Source organism: Lygodium microphyllum, chromosome 11, assembly GCF_053477565.2.
Source record: "Lygodium microphyllum isolate KBCC chromosome 11, Lygodium_microphyllum_v1.1.10, whole genome shotgun sequence".
NCBI lineage: Eukaryota > Viridiplantae > Streptophyta > Polypodiopsida > Schizaeales > Lygodiaceae > Lygodium > Lygodium microphyllum.
The window spans coordinates 32,906,393-32,926,396 of record NC_141145.1 but is presented as its reverse complement, the minus strand read 5'-3'; the positions used below and the strand labels follow the sequence as shown (position 1 = coordinate 32,926,396).

General features: G+C 38.5%; 1 protein-coding gene and 1 long non-coding RNA gene across 4 annotated transcripts in view; one reads left to right on the top strand and one right to left on the bottom strand.

Annotated features, from left to right (window-relative positions):
• LOC148028681 (solute carrier family 40 member 1-like) overlaps positions 1–20,004 on the bottom strand; it is a 58,642-nt gene that overhangs the window by 21,410 nt on the left and 17,228 nt on the right. For 2 of the 3 annotated variants that reach the window (XM_087687467.1, XM_087687469.1), the window contains 3 exons: positions 19,094–19,612; positions 18,831–19,002; positions 10,602–10,652 (listed from right to left, as the gene is read on the bottom strand). In XM_087687467.1, the coding sequence (XP_087543593.1) occupies positions 10,602–10,652; positions 18,831–19,002; positions 19,094–19,612 (742 nt within the window). The remainder of the gene's footprint in view (positions 1–10,601; positions 10,653–18,830; positions 19,003–19,093; positions 19,613–20,004) is intronic. The other variant, XM_087687468.1, reaches the window with a different exon arrangement.
• The window catches only part of LOC148028682 (uncharacterized), a 58,037-nt gene that overhangs the window by 21,005 nt on the left and 17,028 nt on the right, over positions 1–20,004 (top strand). The window lies entirely within an intron of this gene.

Here is a 20,004-nt window from a genome sequence, read left to right as displayed (position 1 = left end):
TCTCTTGTTTTCACATGATTGTGCCTCTTTAAATGTCAGAGGCTCACCCTCATCAGTCAACAAAATGCAATCCAAAGATGGCTGAAACCTCTATGGCTGCCTTTTGACACGTATAGAGCTTCTTACCCAATGATCTGTATTATTAGGCAGTGGGCCTACATCCTTAGGTATGTGTACACCATCAATTGGTGACTGATTTTCAGCATTTTCTTGCTGCTGTAACCTGTTTTCAGCATGTTCTTCTTGCTGTCATATTCCATCATGTGCATCAATTTTCTGTCCATTGTCTTCTGGCTGTAGCAGAATAGGTTGCTACTCATTTTCAGCATCAAAAGGGACATAACTTTCAGCTAATGGCTGTTGAATGGTTGGCTGTTCATGCTGAAATTTGACCTTCTTTTTGTCAAGATCACCATATGTAGCATTTTTCAGCAGCTTTGCCTCATTAAATACTACATCTCGGCTGCGTACTATCTTCCTGCCATGAGGAAACCAAACTCTATAACCCATCTCTTCCTCCCATGAAGATTCCCTTGATGGATTTCATGTCTAGTTTGGTCCTTTGTTTTACAGGTACATGCACAATAGCATCACGACAGAAGACACGCAAATGGTCATATGAAGCAGGTTTGCTAGACCAAACCTCTTCAAGAATGCCATTTTCCAATGCACGATTGGGAGAGCGATTGCATACATGAATTGCAGTTTTAAGAGCCTCTCCCCAAAATTGTTGCAAGAGATTAGTTGTGGACAGCATGCATCTGATTCTCTCACAAAGTGTGCGATTAAATCTTTCAGCCACGCCATTATTATAAGGGGCTATCAACCCCCTCTTAATGCTATACATCTCACAAAACTTGTTAAATTCATTTGAGACATACTTACCCTCATTATCTGTTCTTATGGCTTTCAACTTAAGCCCTTTTTGTGTGGTAACAAAAGCATGAAACTTTTTAAAAGCATCCAACACTTCCTTTTTGCTCTTAAGTATATACACCCATGACTTTCTACTACTGAAATCATCAATGAAAGTAACAAAGTAGCGTGCACCCCCATACGAATTAACAGGCATAGTGCACACATCAAAGTGTACTAAGTTAAGAGCATTAGACTTCTTGACGACACCATAGTAATAAGGAGAATTCACTTATTTTCCATATAAGCAATCATTACAAAATTCAAGACTAGAGCCTTTTACATCAAATCTCCCTAAAGAGGGGAGAACTTGAAGGCCTTTCTGGCTCGTATGACCAAGTCTTTTGTGCCAAAGCTCCATCTGTGAATGGACTTCAGCCACAACTAAGAACTTACCAGGTAATGCTTTACAATGGAAGCAATATAAAGTCCTCTCTTTACTGCCTTTAACAATTAGCATAGAGCCCTTATGGACCTTCCAAGATCCACCGCCAAAGGTAGTAAAATACCCTTTAGAATCAAGTTGCCCAATTGATAGTAGACTTTTCGTTATGTCAGGCACAAATCTGACATCCTGCAAAATCGGCTCTTGGCCATTTTCAAGGGCTAAGTGAATGGTGCCAACACCCTCTATCTCACATGCATAATTGTTGCCCAAGTAAACCTTGCCTAGACAACCTGAAGTGTATTTAGAAAATGACTCCAAAGAGGGAGTGACATGAAAAGAGGCGCCGCTGTCCACTATTCATGACTGAGACAGCCCATCATGGGCTGAAAGTAAGGCATCAATCACCTCCTTTTTAGTGATGTGCATATCACTTGCTGTTGCCATAATATCTGCATCATTACATGAGGTTGCAACAAGTATCTCTCCAGTGTTAGAGAGTTCTTCAATAACCACACTAGATACAACATTTGCCTTTGCAACTTCAATTGAGGGAGAGCTGTTATCATCTTTCTTGTCATCCTTCTTTTTCTTTCCTTGTTGTTTCTTTCTTTCTTGCTCTTTTTTGTAGTAGCGACGGGCTTTTTATGCCTTTTACGTCCACATTGATAGCAAGTGACATCCTGTTGTTTGCCATTGCTTTTACTTCTGCTTTTGCCTTTATTTCTTGCATTACCCCTCTTTTTTGACCTGCCTCTCAGATGATAAGCTGAACCAGTGCTTTCTCCACTGGACTTTCTTCTAATCTCCTCATTGAGAATAGAGCCCCTAACAACATCGAAGGTTAAGCAGGATTGTTGCTCAATGAAACAACCAAAGACTCCTAGCTATCAGGTAGAGTCATCAACAAGAAAATGGCCTTCAATTTATCATTGACAGGCTGCAAACTAGAGTCCTGTAACTAGCTCAAAATCCCTGTGAAAGCACTCAAATGCTCCGATGTGGGCTTAGACTCATCCAACTCCATGTTTATGAGCTTGCGCATAAGATGAACTTGATTTACTGGAGTTGTATTTCCATAAGTATCGATCAGCTTTTCCATATGGCATAAGCTATATCAAGATGCTTAATGTCCGTAAGTACATCATCAGATACGGCCATTTTAATGTATGCAATGGCCTTCTTGTTGAGTCTAGCCCAATCCTCATCTGTCATAGCTGCAGGCTTGACTTCCAAGAGAGCATCATCACAATCTTTGAGAAACAAAATGCCTTGCATCCTGTCCTTCCACAAATCAAAACCAATGCCATCAAATCTCTTGATTTCAAGAAGGGATTTTGTGTCACTGCTGCTTGAAGCATTTGCAGCCATTGTTCAGCAATGTACCCAAGAAAAAACTGCAATTTATAACAGCAAAGGATGAGCTGAATATTCAGTTAATATCAGCCCAAATTTTCAGGCAATGAGAGCAAGGTTTAATCCAAGTATATGTACAACAGTAGGACTGATGACTTTCAATAGTATAACTGAAATTTCAGCACATACTCAACGCATACATCACTGCCAAGTGACTCCCACTTCGGCAATATCACCAAAAGTACATTTGCAATAATCCCAGATTTGCAAATGATCACTAAGACTGCTGCAAAATGACTGTTCAGCAATACATCAACTCAATGGAAGCTGCCCAACATATGTACTGCATATATATGTAACCAAGTACTTCTGATACACAAAAGAAACCAAGATTCTTTGCAATTTCTTCCATATTTCACAAGTGGGGAATGAATCTCACTGCTTATAGCACCAAGATTTCATTAGCAATGTTTCCAATGTACATTTCAGACATCATTTTTGCCAAAATTCTCAAATTTCAGCAAAACCGCCAAAATTTTACTGACAAATCTGAAACAATTGCATCATTACATAAACCCGATATCATAAAATGGGCAAAACTAGCAAAGTTTGCCAAAATTTTGCAAAAGCCCCCAAAAATTCTCAAGTCAATTGTGCATCAATGTCAACAATTTGACTCTGCTAAGCAAAATTTCATTGATATGAGATAAGCCCCAACATTTTGGAACTAGTGTGTACACTTTCTTCAATTTTCTAGTCAAATTGTCTTGTTATGTGTAACCAACATCAGATATGGGAAAACCCCCAAATTTATGGGTATAAAAATGCAATGGTTTGAAGATTGTGCTTGCACACGCGAACTAGGGCTTAGAATAAACCACTTCACCATAAAATTGAAAGATAGTCTGCTGGTCGTCGCCTGACACGTGACGTGGTTGACTGTGCTTGTCCCCGTTGTGCTTCCGTTAGGTCTGAAAAACTGGTCGCCCGTTGGTCCCTGTCGTATCTACTGGTCGTTGCCCGGCACGTCAGGTTCGAACTAGTCGGCTGCTGGTCCGACTGGACCTTGTCAACTGTCTGCCTTACGTTGCAAGTAGTCCCTGCCTCGTACAGCCTCAGTCTCCTGTCGCCGCCTGTCTGCTTGCCTACTTCTCGCCTGTCTGTTCGCTTGAGGCTTGGTCATGCTCCTGCGTGTTAACTGCAGGAGTCACCTTAGTCTCCTCTGTCTGCGTGTCACCTGGGTCTTACAACTGTCGTTGTCCTGTTGAGCTTGCAACTGGCGAATACTGCCTGTGGTCTGCGTGAACCAATAAGCTCTGATACCAGTTTGTTGCACTTGAGTGCTAAATAGAATGCGAGCTCGGAGTGAGTAGAGAGCTTAGAGAATCGTGTTAGAGTGTATCGGTGTGTTGCATGGTACACAAATAATAAAAATGTATTTATATGTTAGGGTACAAGTAAAGGGTGTGTTCACAACCGTATATTTATACACGCGGGAGTTTACACCTGAAGGGGCTTTACACACCCAATACTGCTAACACATCCACATCCTCATCACAATCATCTTTTCAATTTCATGCATTTAATGGACAAAAGGAACCCACTTTATTTTCCATTTCCATATCCATCACAAATCCTTTTGGGCTCCTACCCATCCTACCCTCACATTTTACCGCACCTTTCTTTTAGCCTCTATTAAGTGTATCACATGTTCCATCACACAACACCTTGGGGGGTTTTGCACACTTAGGCACAACCTTTAGGACACCTTTCCCTATTCAGGCCGCTTCCCCTTGATGGAGGCCCAATCTCTTTCTCCCCTTGGGAAAAAAAAAAAAAACTTTTTGGGTGTTCCTTTGGGAGTGCATCCCGCCTCCATGGCCTTACCTAATGGCTCGACTGATCATTCTTCCATTTCCCAGCCAACATTTGGATAGGGCTTACGTGTCCTGGTGCCTCCATCCCCCCCATCGGCACCTTATGGAAACGTTCATGTTCCCGTTCCTTTGTATCAATTGACACCCATTGGATACTCATAGCCTATTTCTGCCATCCCCTTCCTCCACTAAATCCACCTTATCCACCTCCATATTCTACACCATCCATGATATCCCCCTAGCTTTCATCTCATTCACCAAGCATGCTTTTTCGGAGAAGACTCGTTTTAACGGGTCAAAATTTACCATTTGGTCCAATTTGATGATTCACGTATTGGATTCCCAAGGTTTGTGGGAACTTGTCCTTGGACAAGGACCTCAGCTTGACCTTAGCTGGTATCCATATGAGATTTGTCACTCTTGAAAAAACAGAAATGCCATGCCATTGTCAAGTTGATGCAAGGTCTCCTTCTTGAATTGCACTCATAGCTCTAACACTTTGATCTTGCCTCTGATATGCAATGTGGGATCGAACTTGTTGCATCAACTTAGATTATGAGCTTTAAAACTTCACTATCATTGATAAGGATGACTTGAAAGTCAAGCTGGCTGAGTATCAGCGTTTCTTCGCTAAATTCTCAACCACTGGGATCCCTGAATCCTGTGACAACTAGGTTACATTGTTCCTTAATAAGCTGCTATGGAAATATTTCCATTTGGTGTATCAAGTGATATCACAGTCTTAGATGCCCACGTTCTATGAATTTGAGTGTCACCTATTGTGTTACACTCGCTGTTCAATCAGTTTCATGGGACATCCTCCATAGAGGGGGTCTTTGTTGCATCTTCTCTGAAGGGGCAGCAAGGGAAGGCAAGCAAACTCAACCTTCCAATCAACATCCAAATCCAAACCAACTAGTGAGTTACAAGGAACTTCCTCGTCAAAATTGAAATTTGGGTGGTAGAATGTACGAAAGGAAAATCAGTATTGTCAACATTGTCAAAAGGCTGGTCACTTTGACGACGAGTGTCGTTTAAAGTCTAAGGGGAGTCCGCCCAAGACTCATGTCTCGAGCCCATCTAGTGTGGGCACTCCTGCCCCCCCTCCAAAGTCGATACAACAAGGTAGATCCATTGCTCACATGGTAGTTGGTTCTTCTACTCCCTCTTCACATAAGGAGTCGTCAGCAATGTGTACCCACCCTACTGTTATGGAATTTAGTTATCCTCGGGCATGTGTTGTCTCTCTTAAGGACTGACTTGTTGAGTCCCCTTCCCTCTCCTTTGAGTTCATAGCTAGAAGCACTTGACACAACTTTCTCTAGAGATCATTCGGTCCAGCAGATTGTGGAGCCTTCCTTTGGTTCAGATCTCCGTGATACTGACCGTGATTCCTTTCCACTCCCCACCTACACATCACTTGATCTTTGTAGGGCATGCTCTAGATTGTCTTCTCTTTTCTACTACACATTTCTACTTTTACTTTCTTACATTCTTAGCGTGTCTACCTTTTGGTAGTGGGAGTCCCATTCACATTTTTCCATAGTACTCACTTGCATTTAACATTGAAGTCGAGGTTTGCATGTTTTATGATCTTATGTAGTTGTTTTTGCTTCCTTTTGCTGGATGACATTTGCTTCTATAGGATCTACCAACTAGCGAAGCCTTGGATCGTTTGGCACTCCTTCCCATGGTTGCATCTTTTGGTTGTATTTCTTTCCCAAGATTTGTCACATCCTCTTTGGAGGCCACCTTGGAAGCTATTTGTTTCACAGGTTTTCAGTTGGACATGTACCTCACTCTTCTTCTTTGGATGCTACTCTTTTTTCTTATCGACATCGACATTTTGGGGATAGAGGGGGTGCTTACTTCTCCTTCCACCATCTGATGGTGAGAGGGGGTAGTTTTCAGTTTTCACTTCCACTTTGAGAAGGGGCAACTTCTTCTCTTGATAGTGACAATGATGATACTTCTAGATTTTGTTTCAGATGTATTAAGTGACCCAGCTATGTAACATACATACACAATAAGAATAATGTGATTGGGGGAAAAAACCTTTCTTATGGAGAGTAAAAAGTGCCCTAGTGTCCTGTGCGGATCATCGACACTCCTCTGTGTGAGTGTAGGCGTGAGTAAAACCCAACAAGCCTGGTCAATGTGTATTCATGGCTGGCATATGTGATCCATTTATTTCTCCATTTTAGCCTATTAATAGGCCACCTCTCCTCCATCATCATCATTCATGCATGAAACATGAGAGTAGTCTAGGAGCACTCTGTTGGTTGCCTACGATCTATGTGGTTGTATAGACTTGATCTGTCTGAAGATCGTGGTCTCCTCCACTTCTGATTTAGTGGCACAAACTGATTGGAGCTATTCCTTGATAAGGATGATATGCAAGGCATTTGATTGTGGGACACTTGTTGAGTGCTATGGCATCGAACTGGAGGTTTCCATTGCGTGTTCTCCAAGGACTCACCCATGCGTGTTGCTAATTGCTAAGGGGGAAAGTTGCTATAGAGGGAGGGAGCAGTTGCTATTTAACCAATTGAGGGGAGGGGAGCGTTAGTAGATTAGTCTTCTCATGAGTGGGTCTGAGCATTGTAGGCTGACTACTTCCTCCTCTTGTCATCTTAGTATTCACCATACTCGTAGGATCTCTTGGAGAGAGGGAACCAATGCCCACAATGTTGCCAGGTGGCACCTATAGCACCTACACGAGGAGATGAGCGCTTTCAATGGTTCTTCCTTGTGTGCATGTTAATGAGATGAGTGCCTTGAATGGTTCTCCGTTATTGCGGGGCACGTTTCTAAGAGCAAATTACTTTTCGTCTTGGCTAGAAGGTTGATGGGGACGCCTATCCTTTCTAGACATGAGACTTGTAGATGTGAACGCGGGCGAAGCGGTATGTGGGTGATGCCACAATATTCATATCTCAAGTGCTAACGTCTACGTGATTTGATTATTTAATGGAATTCCAATGATTAGTTAATTTATTATGGCTCGCTACATTTATTCAGTTAATTATTTTTCTAAGATGATTTTCTGAATTTTTGACAGTTGATGTTTAGAGCAATATGAATTGGATACATGCGGCAACCACAATTTATTCCAAAGACTCATTCATTGAATTATTTAAGTAGACACACTGCCGTTTATTCTAAGGCGTATGTACATTCTCTTTGTAAATATTTATTGATACTTGAGATTTTAGGAGATATATTGAAGATATTTTAGAAATATTTTCTTTGTAAATTTTTATTAATACTTGATTTCAGGAGATATATTAAAGATATTTTAGAAATATTTTACGACTCTTAGCAGGTGTGAGTTGTGCAATAGATTGCAATCATTTATTTAGTTAACTCAAACTCTTTTATCAAAAGAGTGATTGTAAAGGAAGCAAGATTCATTTTTAATATTATAAATATGGCATGGAGGAGATGCCCGCTCCATGTATGGGGGGAAATTGCAACCAATAGTGTATTGCTCAATTTTGCTTTACTCTTCTTTAAGTCTATTTTGAGTTTTATGAGTCGTGCTTTTATTTTTTTAAAAAAAAGAGAGTGAGAGAGAACTTTTTCTACTTGCTGCGTGCAAATCTCGCATCTGATTTGTGCAACAATGGTATTAGAGCTCAGCTTCCAATCACTTACCCTCTTGTGCGAAGGCAAGCTTTCTGAAGCAATCGAGCTCTATGGCCTGCCTCAGCTCAAACCGACTTCATGGCTAGATTCCCAGGGCTTCAAAACCCCAAACCTCTCTATCTTTGCTTATAAATTTTGCAGTTTAGTTCAACATACCATGGTGCCATTATTCTAACAGTCTGTGGCCAAAAGAAGGCTTATACAAGCTTAATTAAGCCTTATTTAAGCTTTAAGAAGCTTAAAGCTTTGTTTTTAAATTTTGGGGGAAGGGGGGGTGTTTTGTTGGCCACCATGATTAGTGACGATATCCTTAAGTCCTTTAAAGTCAAGTTTTTCTTATAAGGCTTTAAGCCTTGATTAATCTTTGTTCACTTAATTAGCTGCAATCTCTTCTACATCAAGTCACCTATTTACTTCTTTGATCAGCCTAAATCACCCTTTAAGAGGGGATTCTTGTGTGGTCATTCTAGGGCTGCGAAACTTCATCAATACACCATCAAAATTCCTATTTTTCTTACCTATTATGTCTCATTATTTTGTCAAGAAGCCGCTCTTTATTTTGGTGCCTAGATGCCACAATTTTATTGCCATGAGTGAAGCGTCTTTACAAGGCGTCTTTATTATTAAGATATCTTCATTAAGCCATAAGTAATCACCATGTCTCATGAAGGACCGTCCAACATTGCAAATTTTGATTTCACATCGCTGCTTTTTGCTCCAACCATGGAGCACCATGGATTTATTGGCCATGCAATTAGAAGAAGAGCGCCAACATCGAGCCTAACTGGAGCAACAACTGCAACCTCTCAAGTGTCCCTCATCCCAAATTTCCTTTGCTGACGATGCTATGGTCCACACCAAATGCCACCCTTGGAGCGCAATCCATCCACAAAGAGGCAAAGATAAGCAAACGTACCTTTCAATTTAATACTTATGATGGCATTAAAGATGGTCGTAAGGTTCTCTCTTGGCTAAGTCAATTCAACTCATATTTTAATAATGAAAGTTATGCTGAAAATAATAAAAGCAAGCTGCTTCACATTATTTTATTAACAAAGTTTCTTTATGGTGGGATGTCACATGCAAGAGCATAGATTGTTCTCTTACGTGGGAAGCATTCCGTAAGAATGTTCTCACTAAATTTCTTTCTATCCAATTCAAGCTTCACGTGCAAAAACAATTGGATATCTTTATGCAGTGAGAACAAGAGACCATTTCTCAATACACCGAAAGATTACAGAGTACTTTGTTGCAACTTCAGATGGTCGAATCTGTAGTTGGATTGACTTTTAAAAGGAAGTATATGTCTGATCTTCTTTAGTTTTTCTAAGCTGAAGTCAACATGTTTAATCTCAACACATTGGAGAGGCTATCTCTTTGGCACATGACACCGAAAAGAAACAAAAAGTCCACGACAACTTCCAACTTTCACAGAAAATAATATGGGTAATAACTCCTTTCTTTTTAATTCTTTTTGTGTTTCCAACTTTCAATTGGAAAGAATCGTTCTAATCTCCCGACCTTGAATGATAAATTTTTATAATAATGTAAGCCAGTCTACTTCAAATTTTAATCCCAATATTTCTCATCTACCTTCTACTTTACCTAAGTTAACTGAACCTAAAAATATCAATTCAAGTGTTTCAAATGTCAATTCCAAGAATATAATTTATTACAAATGTAATCGCTTTGGCTATATTGCGAGTCGTTGTTTTATGGGCAACACTTGTGATTGAAAAAAGTCTAATGCATATTTAATTTATCTTGAGTTGATGAAGCAACTGAAGACCTTGAAGTGATACTTGATTTTGATGAAGCCATGTTTATGGAAGAAAACTCTAATGACGCTAACGAAATTGTTGGTAAAATTTCTATCCATGTTTTATTGAAAATGAGATGAAAAATCCATAATAATGAAATAATTGTTTTACATGATGACATTAGCATTCATGACTTTGTTTCAGAAAAGGTAGTAAAAAAATTGCAACTTAAAACTATTTTGTCAACTTATAAAATTAAAACTGCATTTTTAGGGCAATGATTTAATGGAACTAAAGAAGTACATGGATTAGAAATTTGCATTGAATTTTATAGAGAAAAATGAAAATTTTTAGAAGCACTATTACAATTTGTCGATGTAATTTTAGGTATGCCTTGGCAGCGTCAATTTAGTCTTAATATTGATTATGACACACATTCGATGCGTATTCAACATGAAGATAAAATTTTTCTTTTTGAAGGACTAACAAATCTTGAGCTATATTCATTAATTAGTCACACTTAGATGAAGCGTGCCATTCGAAAACAATCTAAGGCTTTTCTCGTATTAATTAATAAAGTTGAAGCTGCTAAGTCTAAGTTAATCATAAGATAGTAAAATTTTGTTAATAAATTTTTTGATTGTTTTTCTTTTGACTCACCTCTTCAACTTCCTGCATCACGATCCGAGGATCATCAACTTGACCTTCTACCTGATAGTCAACCTCCCTGTAAAGCTCCTTATTTCCATAATCAAGTAGAACAAAAAGAAATCCAAAAACAAGTTGAAGAATTATTAGATAGAAAATTAATCCGACCTAGTAGTTTACCTTTTGGAGCTCCCGTTCTTTTAGTAAAGAAAAAGAATCAAACCTATCGTATATGCATAGACTATAGAGCTCTAAATAAAATTATTGTTAAAAAACTGATATCCAATTTCTCATGTGAATGATCTGTTAGACAAATTGTAAGGTGCTACTATGTTTAGTAAGATTGATCTTAAGTCTGGTTATCATTAAGTCCGTATGGCTACACTTGATATTTATAAAATTGTCTTTAGGACCCAATTTGGCCATTACGAATTTCTAGTAATACCCTTCAGTCTTAGTAATGTAAGTGTTACTTTTAGTAGAATGATGAATTGAATATTTTTAAATTTTCAGTATTGTGTTATTGTCTTTTTCGACAATATAATTGTTTTTAGTAAAATCGAAAGAATATGAAAATCATTTATTTTTAGTTTTTGGTTTACTAAAACAAAATTATCTTTTTGCTAACCTAGACAAGAGTACTTTCTTTCAAATAGAAATTGAATATTTAGGTCATATTGTATTTGCTAAAGGAATACAAGTTGATCCACGCAAAATTGAGGCTTTTAATATATAGCCTACACCCAAAAATATACATGAAGTCCGTTTATTTTTAGGCCTAGCTAGTTTTTATTGTAAATTTGTTAAAAACTTTTTATTACTTGCTTTGCCATTAACTTTGTTATTAAAGAAAGGTTTTGTGTTTCATTGGAGCGACAACCAACAATGATCCTTTGATTTACTAAATCATGCATTAACTCACGTACCTGTTTTACAATCCCTTGATTTCAGTAGACCATTTTTTCTAGTCGTTACTGACGCTAGTGGTTTTGGCATTGGTGCCATATTGATGCAAGATGACCATCCAATTGCACACTTTAGTTGTAAATTGAAACCCTTTAAATTAAGAATAGTACATATGACAATGAACTTCTCATTGTAGTACATGTATTACGAATATGGAAACATTATTTAATGGGATCAGAATTTATGATTAAAACAGATCAATAAAGTATTAAACACTTTTTTTCTTGTATGACTTTGATTTTTATGATTCTTGGTTGAATTTTTTTCAAAACTAATGGATTATTGTTAATAATTTTTGTGTCTCTGATGGATTCCTCTTTTATGAGAAATGTTTGTATATTACTCACCCCTTCTGTCATATTATTCTCTAAGAAGTTTACAATCCACCTTGTAGGGGTCATCGTGGCATCATTTCTCCTCTTCATAATTTGCAAGACGATTTTTATTGCCTTCACATGAATCAATATGTTTCTGTCTTTGTTTCTGAATGTCTTGTTTGCCAATGCATTAAAAGACATCATAGTAAGCAGTATGACTTGTTAATGCCTTTATCTATTCCTAACTCATCTTCGGAACAAATCTCAATGGATTTTATTATTGGTTTGCCAATGAATTCTTCGCAAAATAACGTGCTTTGGATGATTATTGATAGATTTAGTAAGCAAGCATATTTTATTCCATATAAGAAAACTTCAACTGCTTCACAAGTTGCTAATCTTTTTTTTAACCATATCTTTGTATGTCATGGTCTATCAAATATTATTGTCTCTGATCGTGATTTTTGTTTTTGCAATAAATTTTGGATAACTCTATCATCCAATCTTGGTACTAAAATTGATTTTAGTTCAGTCTTTCATTTTGAAACTAATGAGTAATTGAAGTTACTAATAGCATCATTCTTGATTTAATTTGTGCCTATACTATCTCTTCACCGAGCACATGGGATCGAGATTTATATCTTTTACAATTTGCTTATAATAATACACCTCACTTTGCCACCCACAAAGCACCTTTTGAAATGATCTAAGGTTGTAACATGGCAACATTGAAATTTCATTTAAGTCAAAAAGTGCCTTCTGCTGATGATTGGGTCTATACTCATTCCGCTATTTTTGAACGAGTTAAACAATTAATTGCTAAGACCTAGCAATCCTATATTACGCAAGCTAATAAGAAACAACAAGCTATGTATTTTAAATAAGGTGATTATGTTTGGTTGCGAATTGAGAAATGTAGATTGCATAGTGTTGAGAAGAATCCTAATGTTAAACTTGCACCTAGATTTTATGGCTCTTTTAAAATTCTTCATTGTATCAATGCTAATGCTTTTAGCTTAGAATTGTTTGCGTATTGGAAAATTCATAATACCTTTCATAGTAGTCTTCTTCATCCATTTAAAGGTTTATTACTTGCCCATCCTATGTATGATTCTCCACCATTGCTTGAAGATGATCACGAGCTTTTAATTCTTGAATCTATTATTGATACTAATTATATGACCACTTGCACTGGCAATACTTATCCTCGCTATCTTGTAAAATTTCACAACCATCCTATTGAGGAAGCTCAATGGGTAACTACATGTGCTTTGCGTGGTTCTCCACATTTATTGACTCCACATCTAGCTAATAGCAATTGAGGACAATTGCTATTCCACCCCGGGGATATGTTGCCAAGTGGCACCTATATCACCTACACGAGGGGATGAGTGCTTTCAATGGTTCTCCCTTGTGTGCACGTTAATGGATGAGTGCCTTGAATGGTTCTCTGGGGCACGTTTCTAAGAGCGAATTACTTTTCGTCTTGGCCAGAAGGTTGATGGGGATGCCTATCCTTTTTGGACGTGAGACCATAGATGTGAATGCGGGTGAAGCCATATGTGGGTGATGCCACAATATTCATATCTCAAGTGCTAATGTCTATATGATTTGATTATTTAATGGAATTTTAATGATTAGTTGATTTATTATGGATAGTTGCATTTATTCAATTAATTATTTTTTAAACATGTTTGATATGTAGAGCAAGATAAATTGGATACATGCGGCAAGCACAATTTATTCCAAAGTGTTCTTTATTGAATTATTTAAATAGATACATCACCGTTTATTCTAAGACGTGTGTACATCCTCTTTGTAAATATTTATTAATACTTGAGATTTTAAGAAATATATTGAAGATATTTTAGAAATATTTTATGGCTCTTAGCAAGTGTGAGTTGTGCAATTGATTGCAACCATTTATTTAGTTAACTTAAACTCTTTTATCAAAAAGGTAATTGTAAAGGGCCTATCTTTGGGCAAAGTAAGATTCATTTTTAATATTATAAATCCGGCATGGAAGAGATGCCTACTCCATGTACAAGGGGAAATTGCACCCAATAGTGTGTCGCTCAATTTTGCTGTACTCTTCTTTAAGTCTATTTTGAGTTTCATGAGTCACGCTTTCATTTTTATAAGAAAAAGAGAGTGAGAGAGAGCTTCTTCTACTTGCTGCGTGCAAGTCTTACATCTGATTTACGCAATACACAGCCCATGACTTATTGCTCGATCTTATATTGTCTCATCTTGGTATATGGATTTCATTTCTCGAGCATTCTTTTGAGTTTTCTTTGCAGTGTTCTTCTCTTTCTTTACAGTCTCTTTCTTCTCTCTTGTGTTGTGCATTTGTGAGCTGTCCTCTGTGAAGAAGTATTTGGGATGTTTGGAAGTAACTTGGAGTTTCAATTCTACTTTTTGTCTAGTCATGATATCTAGTCTTGTCTTGTCTTCCATCATACTCCTGTTGTCTTGTCACCTTGTAATCTTGTCCAGTATTGTCTTGTATCTTCATTCTCGCCGAGGGAGATGTTGTAATTCTGATATCTTGTATCCATATCTACAGTCCCAGATTGTGGGATCCTTCATATCCTATTGAGTCTTTTGGTCTATACCTAAGGTCTCGGATTATGGGATTTTCCTATCTTGTTAAGTTATCATTGTACCTTGTATCCTTGCATGGGATTACTTTGCAATCGGAATTCTCGTAACAAATCTTGTATCTAGTCTAGTCTCTTGAGCATAGTTTAGTACTCCCATAATAGTTTGGTAAGACTACTTTCTAGCCCTATTGAGCACCATGGAGGCAATCCTTGAAAGAATCATGGCCTCCCTTCAAAACCTCCAACAACAAATTCAAGACTTAAATGACAAGGGCAACTTCAAGTAGAACATCCTATGCATCTAGGCCTTGCGCTTCAAGAGATACAAGACTAGATCCGAGACTTGTAAAATAATAGAGGAAGTGATCAGATGATTCTGTGTGTTTATTAACCCTCAACAAGAGAACCCAAGATTAGCATGTCAGAGAAGTTCAATGGTGACCGTTCGAAGTTTAAGGGATTCCTGCAATAAGTAAAGCTCTATATCCACATGCAACTGGATAAGTATCCAGATGATGCTTCCAAGGTGGGATTCGTTGGGACTTTGCTTTGTGGTCAAGCTTTATCACGGTTCGCTCCAATCTTGGAAAAAAATATACCAGTACTTCATAACTATGAGGCATTTCTTTGCAAGCTCACTTTCACATTTGGAGATGTAGACACCGGTCGACTAGCAGAAACAAAACTTTGGAAGCTACGACAAGATAACCGCCCTACCTCTACTGATGCGTTTGAATTTAAGTAATTAATCAATGACCTCATTTGGCACGAGGACTATTTTATCAGTCAATTTAGATGGAATCTTTGAGATAACATCAAGGATCTCATGCTCACTATGCCTGAGGCAAAAACACTCAATGATTATATCATGCAAGCCATTCAATGTGATAATAGATTGTTCGAGAGGAAGCAAGAAAAGTGAGAAGAATTAAGGTCTCGCCAATGGAACACAGCCCCAATTAGAGATGAAACTAAGCCCGAACTGATGAAAATTGATAATACCAAATTCTAGCCCTTAACCCCACAAGAAAAGCAAAGATGAAGAGAGAATCATCTATACCTATATTGTGGAAACCCTAGACACATCACCCTAAATTGTCCAAATAAGAGGGCAAGAACCCTAAGAGTTGCTGCAACTATCCTCGAGTAGGAAAACGAGGATGTCCTGTTGTGAATGAGACCGTACAACCGGACCTTGATATAAGAAAGGGTCTCTTGATTCTAGCCACACCCATGGAAACTTTCCTTGTCATAGTCCAAATGATCCTGCCGAGAAAGACTCTTTTTCTCAAAGCCCAATTCTACACTAGTTGAAGTTGTGGATGGAAGACCTTTAGCATTTGGAGATATTACCAAGGAAACCCAACCACTCATGGTAACTCTTGGCGATCACAAATCTCGTGTATGCTATAATGTCATATCCTGTTCCACAAATCCAATCATCCTTTGGATGCCTTGGCTAAAGAAACACAACCTAGAAATTGATTGGATTTAGCAAAAGATTACATGTGAAAAATCAAGGAAAGTCGGTATATCTAGGAGCCAAAGCCTTTATGCACACAGCAAGGTAGGAACTGACCTACATGATATATCATATACCAGCTCAAGAATCTAGTAAGGATGAGACAATCAAGTTACCAAGCCAATATAAAAAATTCCAAGATGTCTTTGAAAAAAAGAATGTAGATCTCTTGCTCGAGCATAGACTATATGATTGTGCTATAAAACTCCATGAGGAGGCTCAACCACCTTTGGACCCCATCTACAGGCTATCCCCTGATGAACTAGCTGAACTATGCAAGAACATTGATGAGAACTTAGCCAAGGGGTTCATTAAACACTCAAAGTGTCCTGTTGGAGCTCCAATTCTATTCATGAAGAAGAAAGATGGGTCACTTCGAATGTGTGTGGATTATCGAGGACTCAACAAGATAACAATCAAGAATTGATACTCTTTGCCGTTGATACTAAAGCTCTTGGAACGCCTTAGAAAAGCCAAGATCTTCACAAAGATTGATCTACAAGGGACTTACAATCTTGTACGGATTAGAGAAGGAGATGAATGGAAGACGGCCTTCCTCACAAGGTATGGTCACTTTGAGTATGTTATGCCATTCGGTCTTGCCAATGCTTCTGCAGTGTTTCAACATACGATGAATGATATCTTTTGAGAACATCTAGATGATTTTGTAGTTATATACTTACATGATATCTTGATATTCTCAAAAGATCCAAAGGAGCATGAGCACCATGTAAAATTAGATTTGGAAAAGCTCAGAGAAAAAAGACTATATGCAAAACTTGAGAAGTGTTTTTTTCATCAGACAGAAGTGGAATTCTTGGGGTACAATGTCTCCCAGAGAGGAATCTTCATGGACCCCAAGAAGATAGAGACTATTCTTGACTGGCAGACACCTACATGTGATGTGGGATTACTTTGTAATTAGAATTCTTGTAACAAATCTTGCATCTAGTCTAGTCTCTCGAGCATAGTTTAGTGCTCCCATAACAAAATGTCTCTAATAGGGTTCCTATTGTAGATCTTCGTATGGCCGTTTTGGTACCATTAGTGTAGGTAACCGTTCTTTCTTGTTTTCACAAAGAAGACCTCCTTGATGGCTCAAATTACTCCCATTGGTCTTGCAAAGTGGAGTGCATCCTTGATACCTTTGATTTGTTACCTCCCCATACCCCATTTAGTGGGGGATCCCCGTACTGGTTCTATGATGGATGAAACTACTCATTGGGATTGACTCAACTCCAGAGCTTGATTTTTTTTCTTCATGAATTTGTAGGATTCTATCCTTGTATATGTGTGGAGACTTAGGACTCCAATGGAGGTGTGGACAAAGCTAGCCTCTCTCTATGAGGTGAAGATCTTTGCTCACTATATTACCACAAAGAAGAGACTCTAGATGCTTTCTATTGACGATTCTCCTTCCATGAAGGATAACATCAACAAGATGGAGGAATTATGGGATGAGCTTGCATCCCTTGGCAAGCGGATTTCATTAGAGGATATGGTGATGATCCTCATGACTCATCTCCCCTCGCCAAAGTACGATGTCTTCTATACTAGCTTGCTTATCTCCAGTGTTATGGGAGGAGTTAGCTCTGCTTGTTTTGGAGTACGAAGAGCGACTCTAGAAGATTGGAGTTGTTAGCAAGCATGTGTCTTGCAGTGTTATCTCTTGCCTATGAGCTTCAGTTTGAGTTAACAAGGACATTAGGAGCTCTAACATTGTATTTGTTTGCCACTTTATGTGCTTTAGGTACTTTACATGGAGAGCACATTAGTGCATTTCTTTTTTGGCACTATAGGCTGTCTTGGGTGCCCACGTTATGGGCTTGGCCACTTTATTACCAGTTATAGGTGCCCACATTATTGGCTTGGCCACTTTATTACTACTTGTAGGCCCCAGTTTGCCTATTTATAGGTGGCCTGCCCTCTCACTCTCATCATCCATAATTGATTCTTTGTGATCAGCCAGCCCTCCTCATTCTCTTATCCCCTTGCTACCATCTGGCACCCATAGTAATGTGTAGAACTGCGTTTTGGGGTTGATTGTTGCAGCCTTGTATCTTTCAGCCATTGCAGTCAGATTGTTCCATCTATTACCTGCGTTCTCTTTTAATCTCCTCTCCATGTTTGCTTTCCTTTGTGCTGTGCACTCTCACATGGTATCAGAGCCATGCGTGGGAGCTGGAGTTCTTGAAGAGGAGTAGCTGTCCATTGTGCAAGCCAGCTGGGTGACATTTCTCAGGCACGAAGATCTGCATTCGATCTACAATCAGTGCAGGATGGCCTGTTTCTTAGCTCCTCACTTCAGCGTTTTTGCAGGGACAGGCTCTATTTCACCTGCATTTTCTGCAGATCATCATTTTAGGTACTGCATTTTCTCTCTGGGATATTTTAGCTGACTGTGGCGGCAGATATACAGCCTGGGCACAACATTTTTCAGGTGGACACAACTCATTGAATTGCGCCTTTCAGCCTTCATACCGAATGCCCATTGCCTCTTTGAATACTGAAAGCAAACGTACTTTTTGGCAAAAAAGTGCATAAGGGTGAAAATTTGCTTATAAGATTTTAAGCAGAGAATGCCATTTAAAAGCGTGTATGTATGCATGCTGTGACTAACTTCAAACTGGAGATCGATGCAAATATATGCAGACAAACTAAACCATGTTTTTGAAGAAAGCTGTTAAGGTGAATTCCATTTCAATTTGGGAAAGAAAATTGTTGCAAGAAAGTGTGTGAGAACTCATTATTTTGAATGTCTTTCCTTTTGGCCCTTTAAAAAAGAAACATACGAATTATGGAAACTACTAGAGAGAGGTCACTATTCTCTTACCTGCAGTATTATGGCACATAGTCCTGCTTTTAATGTTTGTAACCGAGCATGTAGAATTGGATAAGACAGGGTAGCACATATTCCTACAAGAGCAGCACATCCACGAGCAAGGCCCAAGGCATAAGCAGGGACTCCTCTCCATTTTAAGCTTGCAGTCATCAAAGTGCCAAAGCTGTGGAGTAACAAGAAGCGCTTAGGAGATAATCTTTCCCACTCGAAGCAATTTGAATTCAGTAATAATTCTAATAAATTGAAGATTCAACCTCAAGACACTGACAGATAGAAGGGATAAAGCAATCCCTGCAAGCATCATTTCCTGCCTTGTGTAGATTCTCCAACCTTCAAACAAGGGTTGCCTCCAGAGTTTCTCCCATAAGGTGAATCTTTGCTGGACAGTATACGATAGCTTTTCTTGAAAGGACTTTAAGTTTTTTGTATATGACTCATCAGGGGAAAATTTTCTATTGTTTGCTTGAGAAAAGTCCTTAAATTCTGAAACTGCCAAGGGGTTTACTTCCAGTTTTGCTGCTAGGTGGTAAAACTTTCTTTCACGAAGTCCTGGTGTCCCATTGTACACGTGCAGCAAAAGCCAGTACTCAATTCCAACGCATGCCACATTCCATGTTGCAATCAGAATTGCAGATGCTGGAACTGATGCCAAGCTCATCACAAATCCAACAAAAATTGCAGCAATCAGTTTGCACGAGAGATCAATTCGACGCATTGTAGCATTCATCCTTGTAAGTTTCCAGGAAGGATTGCTTTCAGCCATTACAACTACCCTGCCAAAGACAAACAACTCAAGGTGACAAAAGAAAAAAAATATTTAGCTTAGATTGCCTTCTCTCTTCTAACCACATCACAACTTAATTAGAGGTCTAAGATAACCAGGTAGCAATACTTGCTATGTTACAGGCAGCTAAGTCAGATGCATCTTTTCCTTCTTGATATTTTGTTGAAAATAAATGGAAGAAGCATAGAGGCCACTCAACTAGGAGCAATGGTACAGGTAGCTAAGTCAGCTGTATCTTTTCTGTCTCAATGTTTTGTTGAAGATTGAATTGAAGAAGCAAGGTGGTGCTTATAGAAGGGTTTAAGAGTCCATTTGGAAGCTAAGAGAATTAAAGGCTGCATTGTATCAGCCTTCTTTATCACTTTTGCTGATGATTCATTG